The sequence below is a fragment of the Meles meles genome, chromosome 11 (assembly GCF_922984935.1).
Source record: "Meles meles chromosome 11, mMelMel3.1 paternal haplotype, whole genome shotgun sequence".
NCBI lineage: Eukaryota > Metazoa > Chordata > Mammalia > Carnivora > Mustelidae > Meles > Meles meles.
The window spans coordinates 86,875,420-86,891,505 of record NC_060076.1 but is presented as its reverse complement, the minus strand read 5'-3'; the positions used below and the strand labels follow the sequence as shown (position 1 = coordinate 86,891,505).

General features: G+C 42.6%; 1 protein-coding gene across 2 annotated transcripts in view; it reads right to left on the bottom strand.

The window, feature by feature from the left end:
- Window positions 1–16,086, bottom strand: part of TRPM3 (transient receptor potential cation channel subfamily M member 3) — a 495,097-nt gene that overhangs the window by 41,269 nt on the left and 437,742 nt on the right. For both annotated transcript variants that reach the window (XM_046022643.1, XM_046022644.1), the window contains 2 exons: window positions 14,586–14,837; window positions 8,916–9,090 (listed from right to left, as the gene is read on the bottom strand). In XM_046022643.1, coding sequence (XP_045878599.1) covers window positions 8,916–9,090; window positions 14,586–14,837 — 427 coding nt within the window. The remainder of the gene's footprint in view (window positions 1–8,915; window positions 9,091–14,585; window positions 14,838–16,086) is intronic.

Below are 16,086 nucleotides of genomic sequence, written 5' to 3'. Positions count from 1 at the left end.
TGTAACATCTCCAAGGGGCAATAAATCCCAGCATTTCTCTACCCATTCTGTAGAAGGGCATTTCTTTTATTTGACCCAAATCTACAACTTTCATCCTTCAATGGAGCCTTGGCTCGAGTACACTGGGATTTGGGGGCCCATGTCAGACACGCTTTCTCTGCAGAGAGATTCATTTGGGGCGTTCACAGACTCCACATATGGTTGCTTTCATCTTTCGGAGCAAAGAGCCCTCATCTTCCTGATCTGTCCTCAAATTACAGCTTTTCATTCACTCCCTCGATAAGTCTGGCTGCTCTTCTCTGGCTCAATGCATTTAGGTCTTTCTTGAGAGACAGTGACCAGCCCCATCCTCAGGGTCCCAGGCACACATATGCCACAGCTCCAGATCAAGTAAAGGTAGTCCGTTCTGTTTTTCTTTTAATGCTATTCTAGATGTTGTTCAGCATCACTTTGGGTTGAGTTATATACCACGTAGGTGTCTCTACACCTACATCTATATCAATTGATAGTGATTACCTTTCCCTCCATGTAATCAATTGCATCTGACTAGACAACAGACTATTATTGGTTTTTTGTTTGTTTTTGTTTTTTTTTAATTTTCACATTAAAAAAAATTTCTTTTTAAGTAATCTCTACACCTAACATGGGGCTCGAACTCACAACCCCAGTATCAAGAGTTGTATGCTCTTCCTACTGAGACAGCCAGGCATCCCACACTATTACTAGATTTTAATGACTGCTTTCATCTTAAACATGCTCTTAGTCAACCTTTCCGCTACTTTTCTTCTGGCACACACATGAACTCTTTCTGTCCCTCACTGTTGGCTTAGTGTTCAGCATTGCCAGAGACTAGTGTTTTCTCTAAATCTTACAGAATCCCATTTTATTTTCGCATGTGCTAAAGAGGACAAATTCCACCAGAGTTTTAAAGAAAACCCTACTGATTTGCTTTTATGTGGAGGGACACATACTTTTTATATCCCTTGTCCCCAGCGATAAGTTAGCTCCCCATAGGTGACAAAATAGTCCAACAGCTAGATGGGAGGCTAACTCTTCTCTCCCGAGTAAACTTTTTGGGAAATGGTTTAGAGCTTTTTTGAGATGGTTTCAAAAATTTTAAATATATCCCATCTGCTGATGCTTTATTTTCCATGGGGTTATGTAGGACTGCTTGGAGTATTTGCGGTAGAGTAGAAAAAGCATGGGCTTTGGAGTCATGCAAACATACCATGTACCAAAGGTGATCTGTTAAGGGCAGAGTTACAACAGAGGCTGAAATTGGCCAGGATGGCCAAGCAAGGCATTTAACTATAGGCAAGATATTAGCAAGTCTACAGTTAAGAGACAAATGGAATACTTCAGGTGATAACAAGAGCTCATTCTTGTGAAAAGTAATGAATGGTGATGCTTCCGTAGTATCACAGGCGACTGCTAATTTCAAAAGGGGAGGCTCCCCCAAGGCAAGAGAACTCTCCATGCCACCTGGGGTGGTTCCTCTTTAGAATCTGGCTGTTCTGCTTCACTACAAAAGGTTTCCACTTCCACCCTTTGAGGGCATCAGAACCATCTGTCTTCAACGCAATCTTGGAAACCTGAGCAAAGGTTGCTCTAGACCACCTTTGAGACCGAGCTGCTCTTAGCCCAGTTTGGCCCCTTATACTACTAGGGCTCCAGACTTCAGCTGCCTCAAAACTCTAAATAATTATTCCCACCCTACTTCTCTTACCTATCGTCCTCTATTCCTACAGCACAAGTTCCTCTGGTCAACTACGCTCCCCTAAGCTTCTGTCCTCATGTCATGTTGGGCTTTCGTCCACTGAATTTTCCCATCATATCTCCCTTTCCTTCCTTTCCCCAGAGCCTCCGGGATCACCTTGTCATTGAACACATACTCCTCTGCTTTCTCATACTTCTACAAGCCCAGTCTCCATTTTCTTGCCTTAACTAAATCCCGTTTTGCAGAAAGATGCCCCTTCCCTGTAACCTTCTCAAACAAAAATTGCACATTCTTGTATGTCCATCATTGCGGTTCCCCTAAGTGACGCCTGCATTGTCCCTGATACTTCACCTCTTGCCACCCATTGCTTTTCACTCTTGTACCAAAAGCCTTTTTTCCTCTGAGTTTCAGGTAATTCTGATCTAAGTTGTCCTGTCCACTCTCTCCTTTCATAGGGACACTTCAACAGCTGCTGTGACAAACACAGAAGAACCTAGCTTCAAGATGCTTGACCTCAATTCCAGCATATTCGAGAATCCATTCTGGACCTTATCATTCTGGTAAATTGCTCTACCTCTGAACTATGAATATCAACTTACCACCTTCAACCACAACATCTTATCATCCCACCTCTTGGGATCCCTAGTTCTCAAAGCACTTGGTACTCGGGCCAGGACTCTTATCCCTTGATTGTTGCTTCTTCTTTCTAGGTACTTACCAACATTATAATTTGTTTCTCTTAATTTGCTTCTCCTCCCATCTTAGACCTCATAACACATAACTTTAAACCCTTGTAAGCATCTTAAAAAAACCTCAGCCCCTTTCTTTATGCCATACCGACCCAGTAATGCATCAATCTTGGATTAATCCAAGTATTTGTTTTTCTCGATCTGGGCTGTTGAGTCTTGACTAAGAAAACAGAAAACCCAACTATGCAAACAGGTGGCTCTAAGCAATCTTTTGATGCATGCTTGGTGACTTTCCTGAGCGGTGATGACAAAATAGTACTCTTTCTCTCAAAGCCCCACTTCATTGAACCTCCTCTTCCCCTTGTCACCTCACACAGACACAACACTGCTCTCTCTCTTCCCTGGTAAATGCCTTGCCTTGCTGCTCATTGATTCTTAAATCACTGTAGTTTGTTTCTACATTCACTCCTGAAAGGAAGATTCTCTGGCTCAAACTACCAGTGACTTCCTAAAGGTCTAGCTGAATGAACTTTTTCTGAAGATTCAGCTAATTGTTGTCCTCTCTTGCTCTTGATATTGTTGACTCCTTCATTCCACTGTTCCACTCTGGCCTTCTCTCTCTGCTTGTGCTCCCAGGCAAGCTCACCCGCGTGCATGGCTTGAACTGGAATTATAGTCTGGATCCCAAGATCTGGATCTCCAGGCTGGCTCTTTCTACTTAGCGCCAGAGATCCACGTACAAAATAGCCTTCTTCATGGTTTTCTTAGAATTCCCACGGGAACCTCAAATTCAATCTGACCCCAACTGAACAAATCCACCTCTCCCCATAGTTCTTCCTCCTAGGTTCTCTATCTCACTAAATGACATCATTCTTCCGACTGAGCCTGAAACCTTAGAGTGACCTTCAACTTCTCCATCTTAAATCCTCATCCACTTCCCCATTACCACCCAGTGCACCATCTGACTTCTGCCCAGGTCCTCCGATTTGACTTTCTTAAACTCTCAGGTTGCCTTTGTTCTCCATCCCAACGGGTACTGCGGAGCCAGTGTGCACTCACCTCCCATCTCTAGGTTTCTGCTCGAAAGTTCTGACTACAGCATGTCAGATCATGGTACTACCCTGAACATGGAGTATAAGGCTTGCAAGATCTATACTCCCGTCTCTCACTTCAGACCCATCTGTCCTGCTTCCTGCCTCCTGCCTCTCACCCCACAGTCAACCATATTAAACTACCCGCTGTGCCTGGAACTGTCCCTGCTGAGTCTCAGTTTGGAATGCCATTCTTCTCCTTCACACCCCCCTACTCCCATCTGCCCAGCAAATAACTGCTCGTATTTCAGGTCTCAGCTCAACCTTCCCATTCTTTGCAAGGCTTCATCTGTTGTGCCCCCTAGCTCTCACCCTAGGACTACTACTGAGCTGACCACTTTTCTTTGGGGGATCTATCTCCACATACATATTGTCAATGTCAGTTTGCCTCTTTGGGACTGTAAACCTCCTTAAAGACAGTATCTCTCTGGGATGCCTGGGTGGCTCAGTTGGTTAAGCCGCTGCCTTCGGCTGAGGTCATGATCCCAGGGTCCTGGGATTGAGTCCTGCGTCAGGCTCCTTGCTCAGCAGGGAGCCTGTTTCTCTCTCTGCCTCTGCCTGCTTGTGTGCTCTCTCTCTCTCTCTCTGACAAACAAATAAGTAAAATCTTAAAAAAACAAAACAAAACACAGTATCTCTGTCATGCGCCTCTCTTTACCTCAGTGTCTGGGCTCTTGGTAGGATCAAAACAAACCCCCACTGAATGAAGAATGAATGGATTAAAAATGGAGCCCAACCTGTGAGCTAAGTCTGAAGGAATATTGCGAGAGTGAAACAAACGCTGATCACTGCAGCATCCTGAATCATCACAAAGGCCTGTCTGCAGAGAGCTCTGCTGTTTGTAAACTAAGTCTCAGTTTGCATTAGCAAACAAGTTCGGGGGTATCCTTTAGAATATAAGCTGACTTTCAGGGACAGAAAAAGGGGGGTGGTGCCTTCTGCTGGCTTCCGTCCTTAGCAATCTGTGAAAAAACAAAACCCAGCGTAACAATTCCCCCTTTCCCCAAAGTTGGCACTGGCTCAAGTTTTTCTTTTCCGAAACACTTTCTCTGGTCGGGCAACACTCCCCACGCTATAGCTGTTAGGCGTTAGTGTGCTCTGAATCCATTAGAGAAGGTCAGCCCTGAATACCAAATGGCTGCAGAGCCCTGAGTTTCCAGAACGGGCGTCTACGGATGGAAAGGCGTAACGATGGCCATCTTCTCTGTCCATGCTGTTCTAAGCTTTGCCATAAGCAGGCCTATTTTAGAGACCGGCCTTGAGCTATCTTAACTTCCATACATGAAATGAGGAATGAATAATTTGAGACAGAAAAGTAATACAAGACAATGTTTTAGCTTTACATGTACACACAGGCTCCTTGCTTCCTCATAGAAACAGCGCTTCAAACCCAGGCAACATCACAGAGACACCGGGCTACAGAAGAGCAAGGTTTTTGTCTGTTTGCCTTTTAAACAGCAAAACATTTGAAATAGATAAATAATACATAATAAATAAATAAAATGGAGCAACACCAAACCAAACCGCAACACAAATAAGCCCTCTTACTCCAGATTACCTATTAATTTTAGATGGAAAGCCGTAGGCAGTAAGAGAAAAAAAAAAATTGACCCATGCATTAAGTAGATTGGATAGTCAATATGGGCCAAGAGGAACAGCCAAATAATATTAAGTGGTTATGGTAGGAAGTAAGTTTTGGACATTGTGCTTTCACGTTAGTACCCAAACTTGTAAAAATACTCAGAGCAGCAGAGAGAAGGACTAAATTTAGACCCTGATTTAATGCATTCAAGAGCATGATTCATTTCTCCCCTGTCCCGGTACAGCCTGGGGAATCTGTGTGTATGGCAGGCAACACAAGGATACCCTGTGAATAAAGGGAAGTCTCATTCATTCAGAGGCTTAAGGAAGCTAGAGACACCCCATCTTCTTGGCCAACAAAGGTATATTTCTAGGTACCTCACCCACCATGGAACCACATTTCTCAACTGCCAAGAGGCCCTCTTTTTTAGCTTTGCCCTGGCCTTGACATGAATGTGCTGGAAATTTATTCTGTTGCTCCTTCTCTCTAAGTGGCTTTTCCCCCCTCAGGCTCCAGTAGGATCCTGACCAGCTCTCAGATGCCGTGCAACATGGGTCACCTTAATGAGACACTTAAAAGGATGTCATCATTTGGTAGCAATACATTTAGCAAGCTGGGGCCCAAGTCACTGAACCGTAGCCCATAGATTGGGTCATAGAGAGCTGCTGTTATATATAACTTAAACATCAACCCAACGACAACAGCAAGGTCATTTCTCCTCAGTTCGTAAGGCTGCTAGGCAAAACACCCTGGCAGAGCAGACCATGACTGCCCCTTCCCAGTTTCATTACCTGCTGCTGCCAATCACCATCTTGCAAGCACACCAGCTCCCGACACAACGCAAATGCTTTAGCCTCACAGACCATTGAAATTCACGCCAGACTATAATTTGTGTTAATCTAATCTGGTTTAGAGGTGAAAGCCCCCTAAATTATTTGGTGATTTTACAGTGACTCCATTCTTTCTTATTTCTTTTGCTTTCTGTCTTTAAGCACATTTGGAAAGTAACCTTAGAAGTCTCATTTCAGCTTTTTTGGCCTTATTGAAAGTCTCTGGGTTTAGGAGAAATGACAAGAAAAAACAATGGGAGTGTATATAAAAAAATCTGCCATTAAGTAACACTGCCTTCCGGAGGTGAGGGCGTTACCGCCGTCGTCCCTTCTGAGGTGGAAGACAGAGGTCAATAACCCACTCCTTGGGCCCCATTACACATCCACATACAGTCCATCCCCAGCAGACTATTTCCCCAAACATGAAATGGCTTTAGCAACTTTGCGGTTCAAAACAGAAAGAGTTAGATACGGAGCACGTGCACCATGTTAGAAATGAGTCGCTCTGAGGAGGGGTGTGTGAATGAGCAGCATCGGCGAGGCCCTTGCAGGGCCACATCCACAGGAGGGGACTGGCAGACCCTGCGCAGGGTTGCGGGTCCAGGCGGATATGAGATCCCGTCGGCCTGAACACATGCTTCACAAACCAGCCTGGACACGGCACAGAGAAGAGGCAAGACACCGTAGGGCAGCATAAATGATCCGTACCTTTCTCAAACAGCTTGGTTTTGGGGTCTCCCGGGGCAATTCTGCATGGCTGGGTGGGGCAGTCACCCAATGGCCCTTGGACTTGTCCAGTGCCATAACATGAAAATTAATTATTTCCAAGACAGGGATGGGTGTTCAACGGCGTTGGCCAAATATAATGACAGATTTGGGGGCAGCCTCCTATACCCATTTGAGAAAGGACAAATGCTCTTTAGCACTCCAAACAGCAAACCGGCTGATTTAGCTTAGAACAGTGGCTTCCATTGTAGCCACTTTCAGAATGTCAAGAAGGAAGGTAACTGGGGGAAAGGTGTCATGAATCTTGCATCCATCCAAGGCTGGGTCAGTTCTGTATTGAGATTTGGGGCAGAAATTGATTCTCACACACGTAGAGCACCACAGATCTAATGAACAATAAGGGATGTCTATTTTCACGCTTCACTCACACAAAACACCTCTCTTCCTTCTAGGGGGGTGGGGATGGGGTTCCAGTTCTAAACTATAATCAGCCCTTCTTTTAAAATAACAATAAGAACTCCTCTTATTCAGCCAGATGGTGGTGTCTGTTGCACTAAGTTGGGCTCATAGTACAACATCAATAAATGGCCACTTGTAGAGGGACAGACAGAATCCCATTTATAAAACACACCCACACTTCCTGTCTTCTCCCCTCCCCAAATGTTGCACTGTCCAAAACACCCCTGGGGGCTTGATCTCATTTTGTGGGAGAAAGTTAAACTTAAAAAGGCAAAATAATGTACGTGGAAAGCAATTTCTTGGGGGAGATAAGACAATTCATCTCTGAGGGGAATGATTATAGATGGGCTTTTAAGCTGTTTTGCCTTTGGGGGCCATTTGAAAGGAGGATACCGAAAGGGTTTTCCCCAGGCCCTGGAAAGCTGTCTCCGTGAAGGCTGCACATTGCCAACCAAAGACCTTACGACCAGGAGATGGAGTTAAATTCTTCCTCAGTGAGCTTGGCCAAGTCTCCTGAAATGAATATTTGTTCCAATTAGGTGTTCCAAAAAGCCTTCTTGCCTCAGATGACTCATTTTAAGAAAGGTATCTGTTCAAAATCCATCGCAGGCAGGAAAATGACATATTAATGGGTCCTGGTGCCAGGGTTCCCCTACTCCTCACAGGCCTGGAGGGCTCACACTCTCTGGTGCTTGCTCCTTCTTTCCTTGGTGTCCGTCCTACCTGGGCCTGGCCGAGGGGGGCGGGGCTGTGCTGACGGGGCTTTGCTCCTGCTCTACCTGGTTATGTAACCCCGATCCGTGTCCACAGTCCAGGGCTCGGATGGCTGGCTTGTCAGCAAAAAAGTCTCAAAAATGTTAATTCGACAATGTTGGAGGGATGTTATTTCTAGAGCTAAGTTCCTCAGGGAAAATGAGAAATAGTTGTTGGAGGGATTCAGCCCTTCCATACTGCAAGGTACTTCCTTCCTGATGCTTTCTTCCCAAATAATTTCCCAGTGCCTGGTGTGCCCTGACATGTGGTCCAAATAAAATGCTGGAACACACTCCTAGGATACAACTACCTCCAAACTCTGTATGAGAGGGTGTTTATTACAGAGAATCGGCATCTATTAGGGCATGAAACATTCGGGGCCTGCTGGAGCTCACTCCTCACACTGAATCATTTCATGATATAGATACTATTTTTTTTTCCTGGCACTTACAGCAAGAAACTCAGTTTATAACCTAAGGCATTTTCCATACTTCCAGGCAATGAATACTAGCTTCTTTTGAGTCTCAAAAGCACATAATTTAAGACAGGGGGGAAAAGGAGCTGAAGAATAGTTTCCATTGCAAGGAAAACACCATGCAGATGTTTGCCCTCTTGAATTCTGATGGCAAAATAGAGAATTATTTATTTGTTCTGAAGTCAAACCCAAAGAATTTAGTTTTTACAGGCTGGGGCCTAGGGTAGGGGTGGGGAGTAATGACACAATATTTTAATAATATTGAAATATTCACCACATGGTCCTAGGATTTTGATTCCCTAAATATAATTTAGATCTTTTTATATGGTCTTTGATCAAATTTAGGATGTCAGGTATCAATGTGTGTCACAGAAAGGACATACCTGGAGAAACACCCGAGGACTACTTTGTGAAAATTCATATTCGCCTTCTGTATTTGTTTTTTTTTTTTTTCTTTCTCCAAGATAGCAAGCTAGGAATCAGTCCTCTATCTTGAGCCATTTATTGAGAACAAACAAATGAACTCAGAAAAGACGTGACCCAATGAAGTTCAATACCTGACTTTGGTGTATGAGAATCATAAACTTGCTTACGGTCTATCTGGTCTGCAAACACTTCCCCATAAATCATCCAGTAGGGCATGTAGAAGATGTTCTTGGCCAGTTTCCATGATGGCTCCTCATTGGGAAAGAGAATGGCTTGCCTGGCGACCCCAAAACTCATCAGTACCACCAGCATAATGATGACAAAGTACATCATGTCTATCATCTGGAAGAGAGAAACAAAAGAAAATCTGTATAATTGAGTGTTCCTATGATACCAACAGTGATGGAAACCTTTGAAGGAGGTTCACTTTTAACACTAGTGCTATGGGATATATAGATAGACAGCTGTGTCCAAGTAAGAAAGAGAACCTTTGGTCTATTGAAGCAATGTCCACAGAACTTATCAGTAACTCAAAAATCATTTTTAAAAAAGCACACATAGCATGGAACCCCCTCATCTTTTATTGTTGTCTGTACCACCTATTCAAGATTAGCATGGGAGTCACATGAAGCTTGGGTCTCTCTACGAATCCAGTACTAACTTTGTCTCTGTTCCTGGGAATGGGAAATGTCCTCCTAGGGTCTCTTTCTTCTTAGCAAAAGTGAAACTGGAAGAATTGAAATATTTCAAGAACAACTGCAGTGCTATAAATTCCCTAAACTGGAAAGGCTAATGAAGATCTCAAATGCTCCAGAAAATAATCATTTGCGAACAAAGCTAGGACAACCCAAATATCCATTATTTACCTTCTTCACCCTACCTCATCGTCTAGTATTCTACCACAAACCAGTCCCTCAGAGAACCATTCTCTCTGTACTTAATTCTCTTGTAGCATATCCTATCAGTTACGGAGGGTGTTTTTGTAGACGACAGAATCAAGTTGCCTAATGGCTCATTTCTGCGTCTGCTGTTGAAATGTTGGATTTTCATCTTGACGTGTTTATAAAATTCTCTTGACTGCATTTGAGCACAATATCATCTCTTGTTCCTCTTGATTCCTTTCTTTTTTGCTTGTTTTCATGATACATATTATCTGGGATCTGTTTCTCATATGCCAAATTACTTTCCTTTTATCACCAAAAATAGACGGGGATATAATAACTATTATTTTGCCTGGCCAGAACCCATTGCCTCCTTCTTTTAGAAGCTGCTCCCACCCATTTTGGCCACAAAGATAGGTGTCTTTTCCAGGCTAAGTTAATCATGGCAGCTCACCCTCTGGCAACAGCGATAGGAGATAGGCATGCGACATAAGATGGGCCAACCAGAATCCTATCTTTGGATTTTTTTCAACTGAAGCTGGGAGAGAGAAGCTCCCTTTCTTTTTCTGCAATGATATGAATTCAGAGTGGCTGAGGCTCCCACTAATGAAAGTGATCAGGAGTGAATGAAGCAGATATTCCAGACAGAGAGAGAGAGAGAGTTATGTCCTGACAGGGGTTGAAGGCCTGATTGAAGTAGCCCTTTAGGCCAGTTTCATTTTGCCCTTCTCTAAGTCAAAATAGCCCTCCTGGGCTTAAGCTAGTTGGAGACTGGCTTCTATTCCTCACATCAAACCACCTAATACAAAAGATGACCTTCTCTTGGATATCAAACTTCCTGAAGCAATACCCATCCACAAAGAAACACTAATGATAATTTTATCAATGATAATAAAGGCTGTAAATTTGCTTTAAAATTTTATTTTGGGGGCGCCTGGGTGGCTCAGTGGGTTAAGCCGCTGCCTTCGGCTCAGGTCATGATCTCAGGGTCCTGGGATCGAGTCCCACGTCGGGCTCTCTGCTCAGCGGAGAGCCTGCTTCCCTTCCTCTCTCTCTGCCTGCCTCTCTTGTGATTTCTCTCTGTCAAATAAATAAATAAAAAATCTTTAAAAAAATTTTATTTTGAAAGAATATATTCCACAGAGCCTGTTAATAGAATTAAAACACTAGAGCCTTCCTCTTTGCCTCAGGACACTGGGGGCTCAATATATTTTAGGTCAATTAATCAACCATCAAGGCAACTTCCAAACCCAGCTCTCAAGCATTGTCTAACTTTGAGATTCAGTAAGAATCTCACAAAACTTGACGTTCATTCATATCTATTCACTGTTTTTAAAAATATATGCGACTTAATTTGTTATTCCTTTCACAGCATAGCAGCCTCAGAATGCTCTTAAAAGTGAACAAGCCAGCTGTGTTGAAACAGTTTCATAGGAAACAGAGGCCTGTTGCTCATCTTCTATTTTGTAAAATTCTTTCATTCCTCATTTACAAAAAGTTCTATCAATGAAAAAACACTAATGGGGTCTTCAAGTTTTATATTATATTTGGATTGATTAAAAGGTGGGTGGGAAGAGGAACGTATGTACTCATGAAATTTAGGAGCCAGTCTGACCCAAGAAAACAGCCAGTACACACAGCAACTGGTCTGATTTAATTTCCCAGGGCTGTTTTCATTCAGATTGAGTCTGCTATCTACCCACAGGGCCAAACAACCAAAGACAAGAAACATTCTTCCCACCCAGTGTCATAGATCTCAAAAACCTATACCACACAAATACTGAAATCTGGTAGAGTGCAGAAACAGAATATTATTAGTAAAATCTGGGGACCTCTATTTTTACAGCTAAACTGTCCAGTTGGTTCAACATGAGGAGAGCTGATTCTGTCTCACTCTTATAACTATTCATTGGTTGCATTCTATATAAGTGTTAGACCACCTGAGTTTTCATCTTGACTCTTTTTAGTGAAAAGAGCTTAGGTGGTCCCGTGCAAGTTACTTAATCTTGTTTTTTTCCTTCATTTTCAAAATGGGGATAATAAAGACAATAGCAATGCATATTAATTTTGTAAGGATTAAATGTGATAACACGTGAAGCAATGTGGGTAGATCGCCGTAAATATTCATGTATTATTATTAGCACCGGATGGCCGGGCTGTGATGTCAGACACAACTAAGCTGGAATCCTATCTTTGTTCTTTGCCTAGTTTCAGTTTATCCAGGTACCAAATGAAGGTACTAAAAGCCCATTTCATGGGGTTGTAGTGATGATGACATGTCTGACACGGTGTTTAGCACAGAGTAAATGAGAGCTATCACTGTTGGTTTTTTCTGCATTATATAAGTGAGCTTAGTACTAGGCTTAGAGAATTGCCCTGAGAAGTGGAATCTGAAAGAAAGGGGTCAGGATCCCAGTAAGTGATTCTGGATTTAAAGATCAGTTGGAATTCTACTTGATCAAGTATTGTGTCCAAGTATCTTAGCAGCTGTCTGTCGATCCCTTACCACAGGGCACAGTGAGTTACTTGGCTGTTTAGTACCGAATAGGAACTCTCTAATGTTGAGGGGCTTTCAGAATAATCACATCTGGGCATGTTTTGTTTTGTGTCCCACCTGGCAGTCCATCTGGCTCAATGATAAATTCTATGGGCATAGTTTACCTCCCTTCTAGATCAGTGACTCAATTATTGAACTAAGTATCCTGGGAAACTCCAGGAAAGAGAACAAAGCCACCAAATACATTCATTTTCTACTTATTCTTGACTGATAAGTGAAGTCATTCGTAAGTTGGAAGGTAGAGAAAATGCAGTACGTCTCTCTTGCTCACTCCATAGTAAGGGTTCATTCAAGTCAAAACTGGGGATAATTATGCCATTATTAAAATGATAGACGGGGATTTTACAATAAGCTTGCTGTTTTAGTGTGACTTTAAATATTTCAATGCCATCCAACGTTTTTAAAGTAATATACTTAGCTGGTTTGAGACCTCAGATCTTATTTACTGAAACAAAACAAAGCAACCAATCAATTAGAAGAAATAAGCCATCAGATTATGTAATCGTCTACTGTGGTGGTTCTCAACAGAGGGCAAGTGTGTCCCCAGGGTATATATGTCAATGTTGTTGTAAGTGTGTGTGTTTGTTTGCACCTTCCCTACTGGCATTAGTGGGTAGAAGCCAGTGATGCTGTTAAACACCGTAAGATGAACAGGATGGCCCCCATGACAACAAATTATCTAATCTGAAATATTAGTAGGGCCCAGGTTGAGAAAACTGGGCCTAATTTTACAGCTGTTATAACTTTCACTCTCATTGGGTCCATTTGAAAATACATTTGAGAGTCTCAGGGAAGCTTGTCCTCTCTGTCCAGGAATTCATACACCCGTGTATTTTTTATATATAAATTGGGAGGAGGGTCCACCGATCCTGTCTTCCAAATCTCTCCTGAAGACTCTAAGTTGAGAGTCTCTGCTTTTAGACATCCAAATCTTTACCACAATCCCAAATTCATTACTAAAACACAGAGAAGATTATATAACGGGCTGTGCAACGGAGTAAGATATACATATTTTATCTAGTCAAAAATCCCAGTTGAACTGGGATTTGGTTTTGGGTAAATAAATCAGGCTTGTTGAATTCCAATTTTCTTCTCCAGAATGGGCTTGGTGATATATTTCCTAAGCAAATGTGGTGTTATAGATTGCAAGCTTTTGTACAAAAGGGTTAAGAATAGAGCAGACTAACCACATTCACCAATTCCCTACCCCTTCTTCCCCTTTTTATTATACTTTAACATAAAGTGAACATAAATATAAGAGATGTCATTTATCAACTACCTACTATGGGCCAGACCCCATTAGCTATTTAGTATGTTCTTTCTAATTATCACAACAACCCTTGCAAGATATAACCTTGCATTTATTATAATTACTATGAATGAATAAACTAAAGTCTTAAAGAGGTTAAATACATTGCTCTAGGTCTCACAACCCCTTCCTTTTGGATTCAAATTCTCCTCTTTGCATGTGTTTGCCAGTGCTTCTGTAGGAAGAGACTTGGTTATTTAAGATTCATTTCAGTAGAGTTATATACACACATACACACTAATAATGATAACAAATATTGATTTGCTGACCTAAGGTCAGCAGCGATGATGTATATAGTAAAGCTTGACTGAGAATTATAAAGGACATCTATTGACTGAGGGTTGGTTTTCAACAGCTCAAAAGTAGAAGTGGAATGGAGGATTTTCAGTAAGAGCTGTTTACCATGGTAGGAGGGAGGTATCTGGCTCTTCCACGAATGCCCTGCAAAGGTGAAGTAAGGGACACTTACTCAAATTCAACCTAATTGAACTCAGATAAAATAGATTATATTTTCTTCCCTTTGCATAGGGAAAGGCATTTCTCAAGCACTTCATTAAAAAAGAAGAAGAAGAAGAAGAAGAAGAAGAAGAAGAAATGATACAAATCGAAAAATCTGTAAAAATTTGGAGTGGACACCCACTCCTCCTCCAAGATCCAGCTAAAATGTAACCTCCATGGGAAGCCTTCCCTGACCTACATTGTCTTTTCTATGCTCCTTTATACTTTATAGGCCTCTCTGTCACAGCATTCTCATACTGTATGGTAATTACTTCTCTTTCCCTCATCTTTGATCGCGGGAATGAGCTCTTTTATATCCCCCACTCCTACTCCAGTGCTTAGCACCAAATAGATGATCTGTGATTGTTTTTCAGTAAGTAAATGGGTGAGTGATGATTAATTTTCCAGTGATGGATATACATGTAGTCAAACTCCTAAACACTCACAAGGAATGAAAAAAATAAAACACCCCCAGGGCCATTTCAGACCGTCACGGCAGGCCCAAATGAATTATTTTCCTCTTCCTGTTATTGCCTCTGCAATAACTCCTCCTCTGCAAATGTACAACATGGAATCAGAGGATCCTGCTTACCATTTTTCCAATCATCATTACATAGGGGCCCAAATACTTGTTCACGCCGAAGATGTCTAGTAGACGGATGTACCAATAAATGATGTTCACACAATAGATGACCCTCCCATCACTCCTGAAGGGCTGGTCTTGGAGACGAAGGATCATTCCAACAGAGAACAAAAGGATGGCTATCAGGTCTGTGACGTTCCAGTATTCCTGCAGCCACACCTTCACTTTCTGTAGCAACTTCCCTGGTTCCGACATTAAAATCTAAAAGGCAGGAAAGAGAACGGGCTTAGGTCTGATTTCAGTCTATGTTTTCAGTCCAGTTGGAAAATGCTTGGACTGTTAGTCGACATCTGTAGCTTGTTTTGTTTACCTGGGTCTACTTGGATATGTGCATGCTGTGAATATACAACCAAACGAAACTTAGGCCATGCAGAGACAAACATTCCGGAGTCAAATAGAAGCAAGAAGTTTTCTCCTTTGGGTTGCCTTACAACCCTAAGACACGCATGAGGGTTTTACTATAAAATTACTGATTCTTAATAGACTGTAAATCTCTTGAAATTCTGCTTCATCTTGGTGCCACCATATTGAGTTCCTCAGATCCCCAGGGAGGACTCCTTCAGTCTTCTCTTCACATCCAGAGAATTGCATCAATATCACCTCTATTTCTAAATACGATCTGATCCAACCACTTCTCACCACTACCCACTGCTGCCACTCTATTCTAAGTCCTATCACGTCACCCAGATGATTGCAACAGCCTTCTAGCCAGTATCTCTGCCACCGGGATGCCCACCCTTCCTCAATCCATTCTCTGAGTAGCACACAGAATGATCTTTAAAAACTGAAGCCATGATCTGGGCGGTGATTACACAGTTGTACGGGTAGACAGAAAGCCATCAAGCTGGACCCTTACAAGTTGTTCATTTTCTTCAATAACAACAACAACAACAACAACAAAACTAAAGCAAATTGTGATAAGTGAATATTTAAATCGCCCGATGGCTTCCAATGCAAATGGAGAAAGATCCAAACTCCTTCCCGCGGCCTCATGTCACATCCCATCCCTATTCTTGCCGTTCCACACCTGCAGCCACAGTGGTGTGCTCTCCAGCATCGCAAGTTCATTCTATGCTCAGGATATTTGCACTTGTTCCTTCTCTTGGGCATTTTCTTCCCCCAGATTTTTCTCCTCAAGGTCTCTGCTTTAATTTCCCCTTCTTAGGACTACTTCTTTGACTACCCTACGGGCAGGGGCCTCCCCATCCCCGGGTCAGTCAGTAACATACTACCCTTATGTCCCACTATACTAGCTTCTGTATGCATGTAAATATGTTGTATGTGTCTGTCTACCTATCCTCCCCGCTAGACTATCAACTCTGAAGGCAGACCCTTTGTTCCCCAGGGCCTGTGGCATAACAGATTCCCAGTAAACGTTTGTTGAGTGACTCGACATGGACACGTCCTCACAGCAACTCTCCGCTCCCTCCTACATCACTGGTCGCTGGGG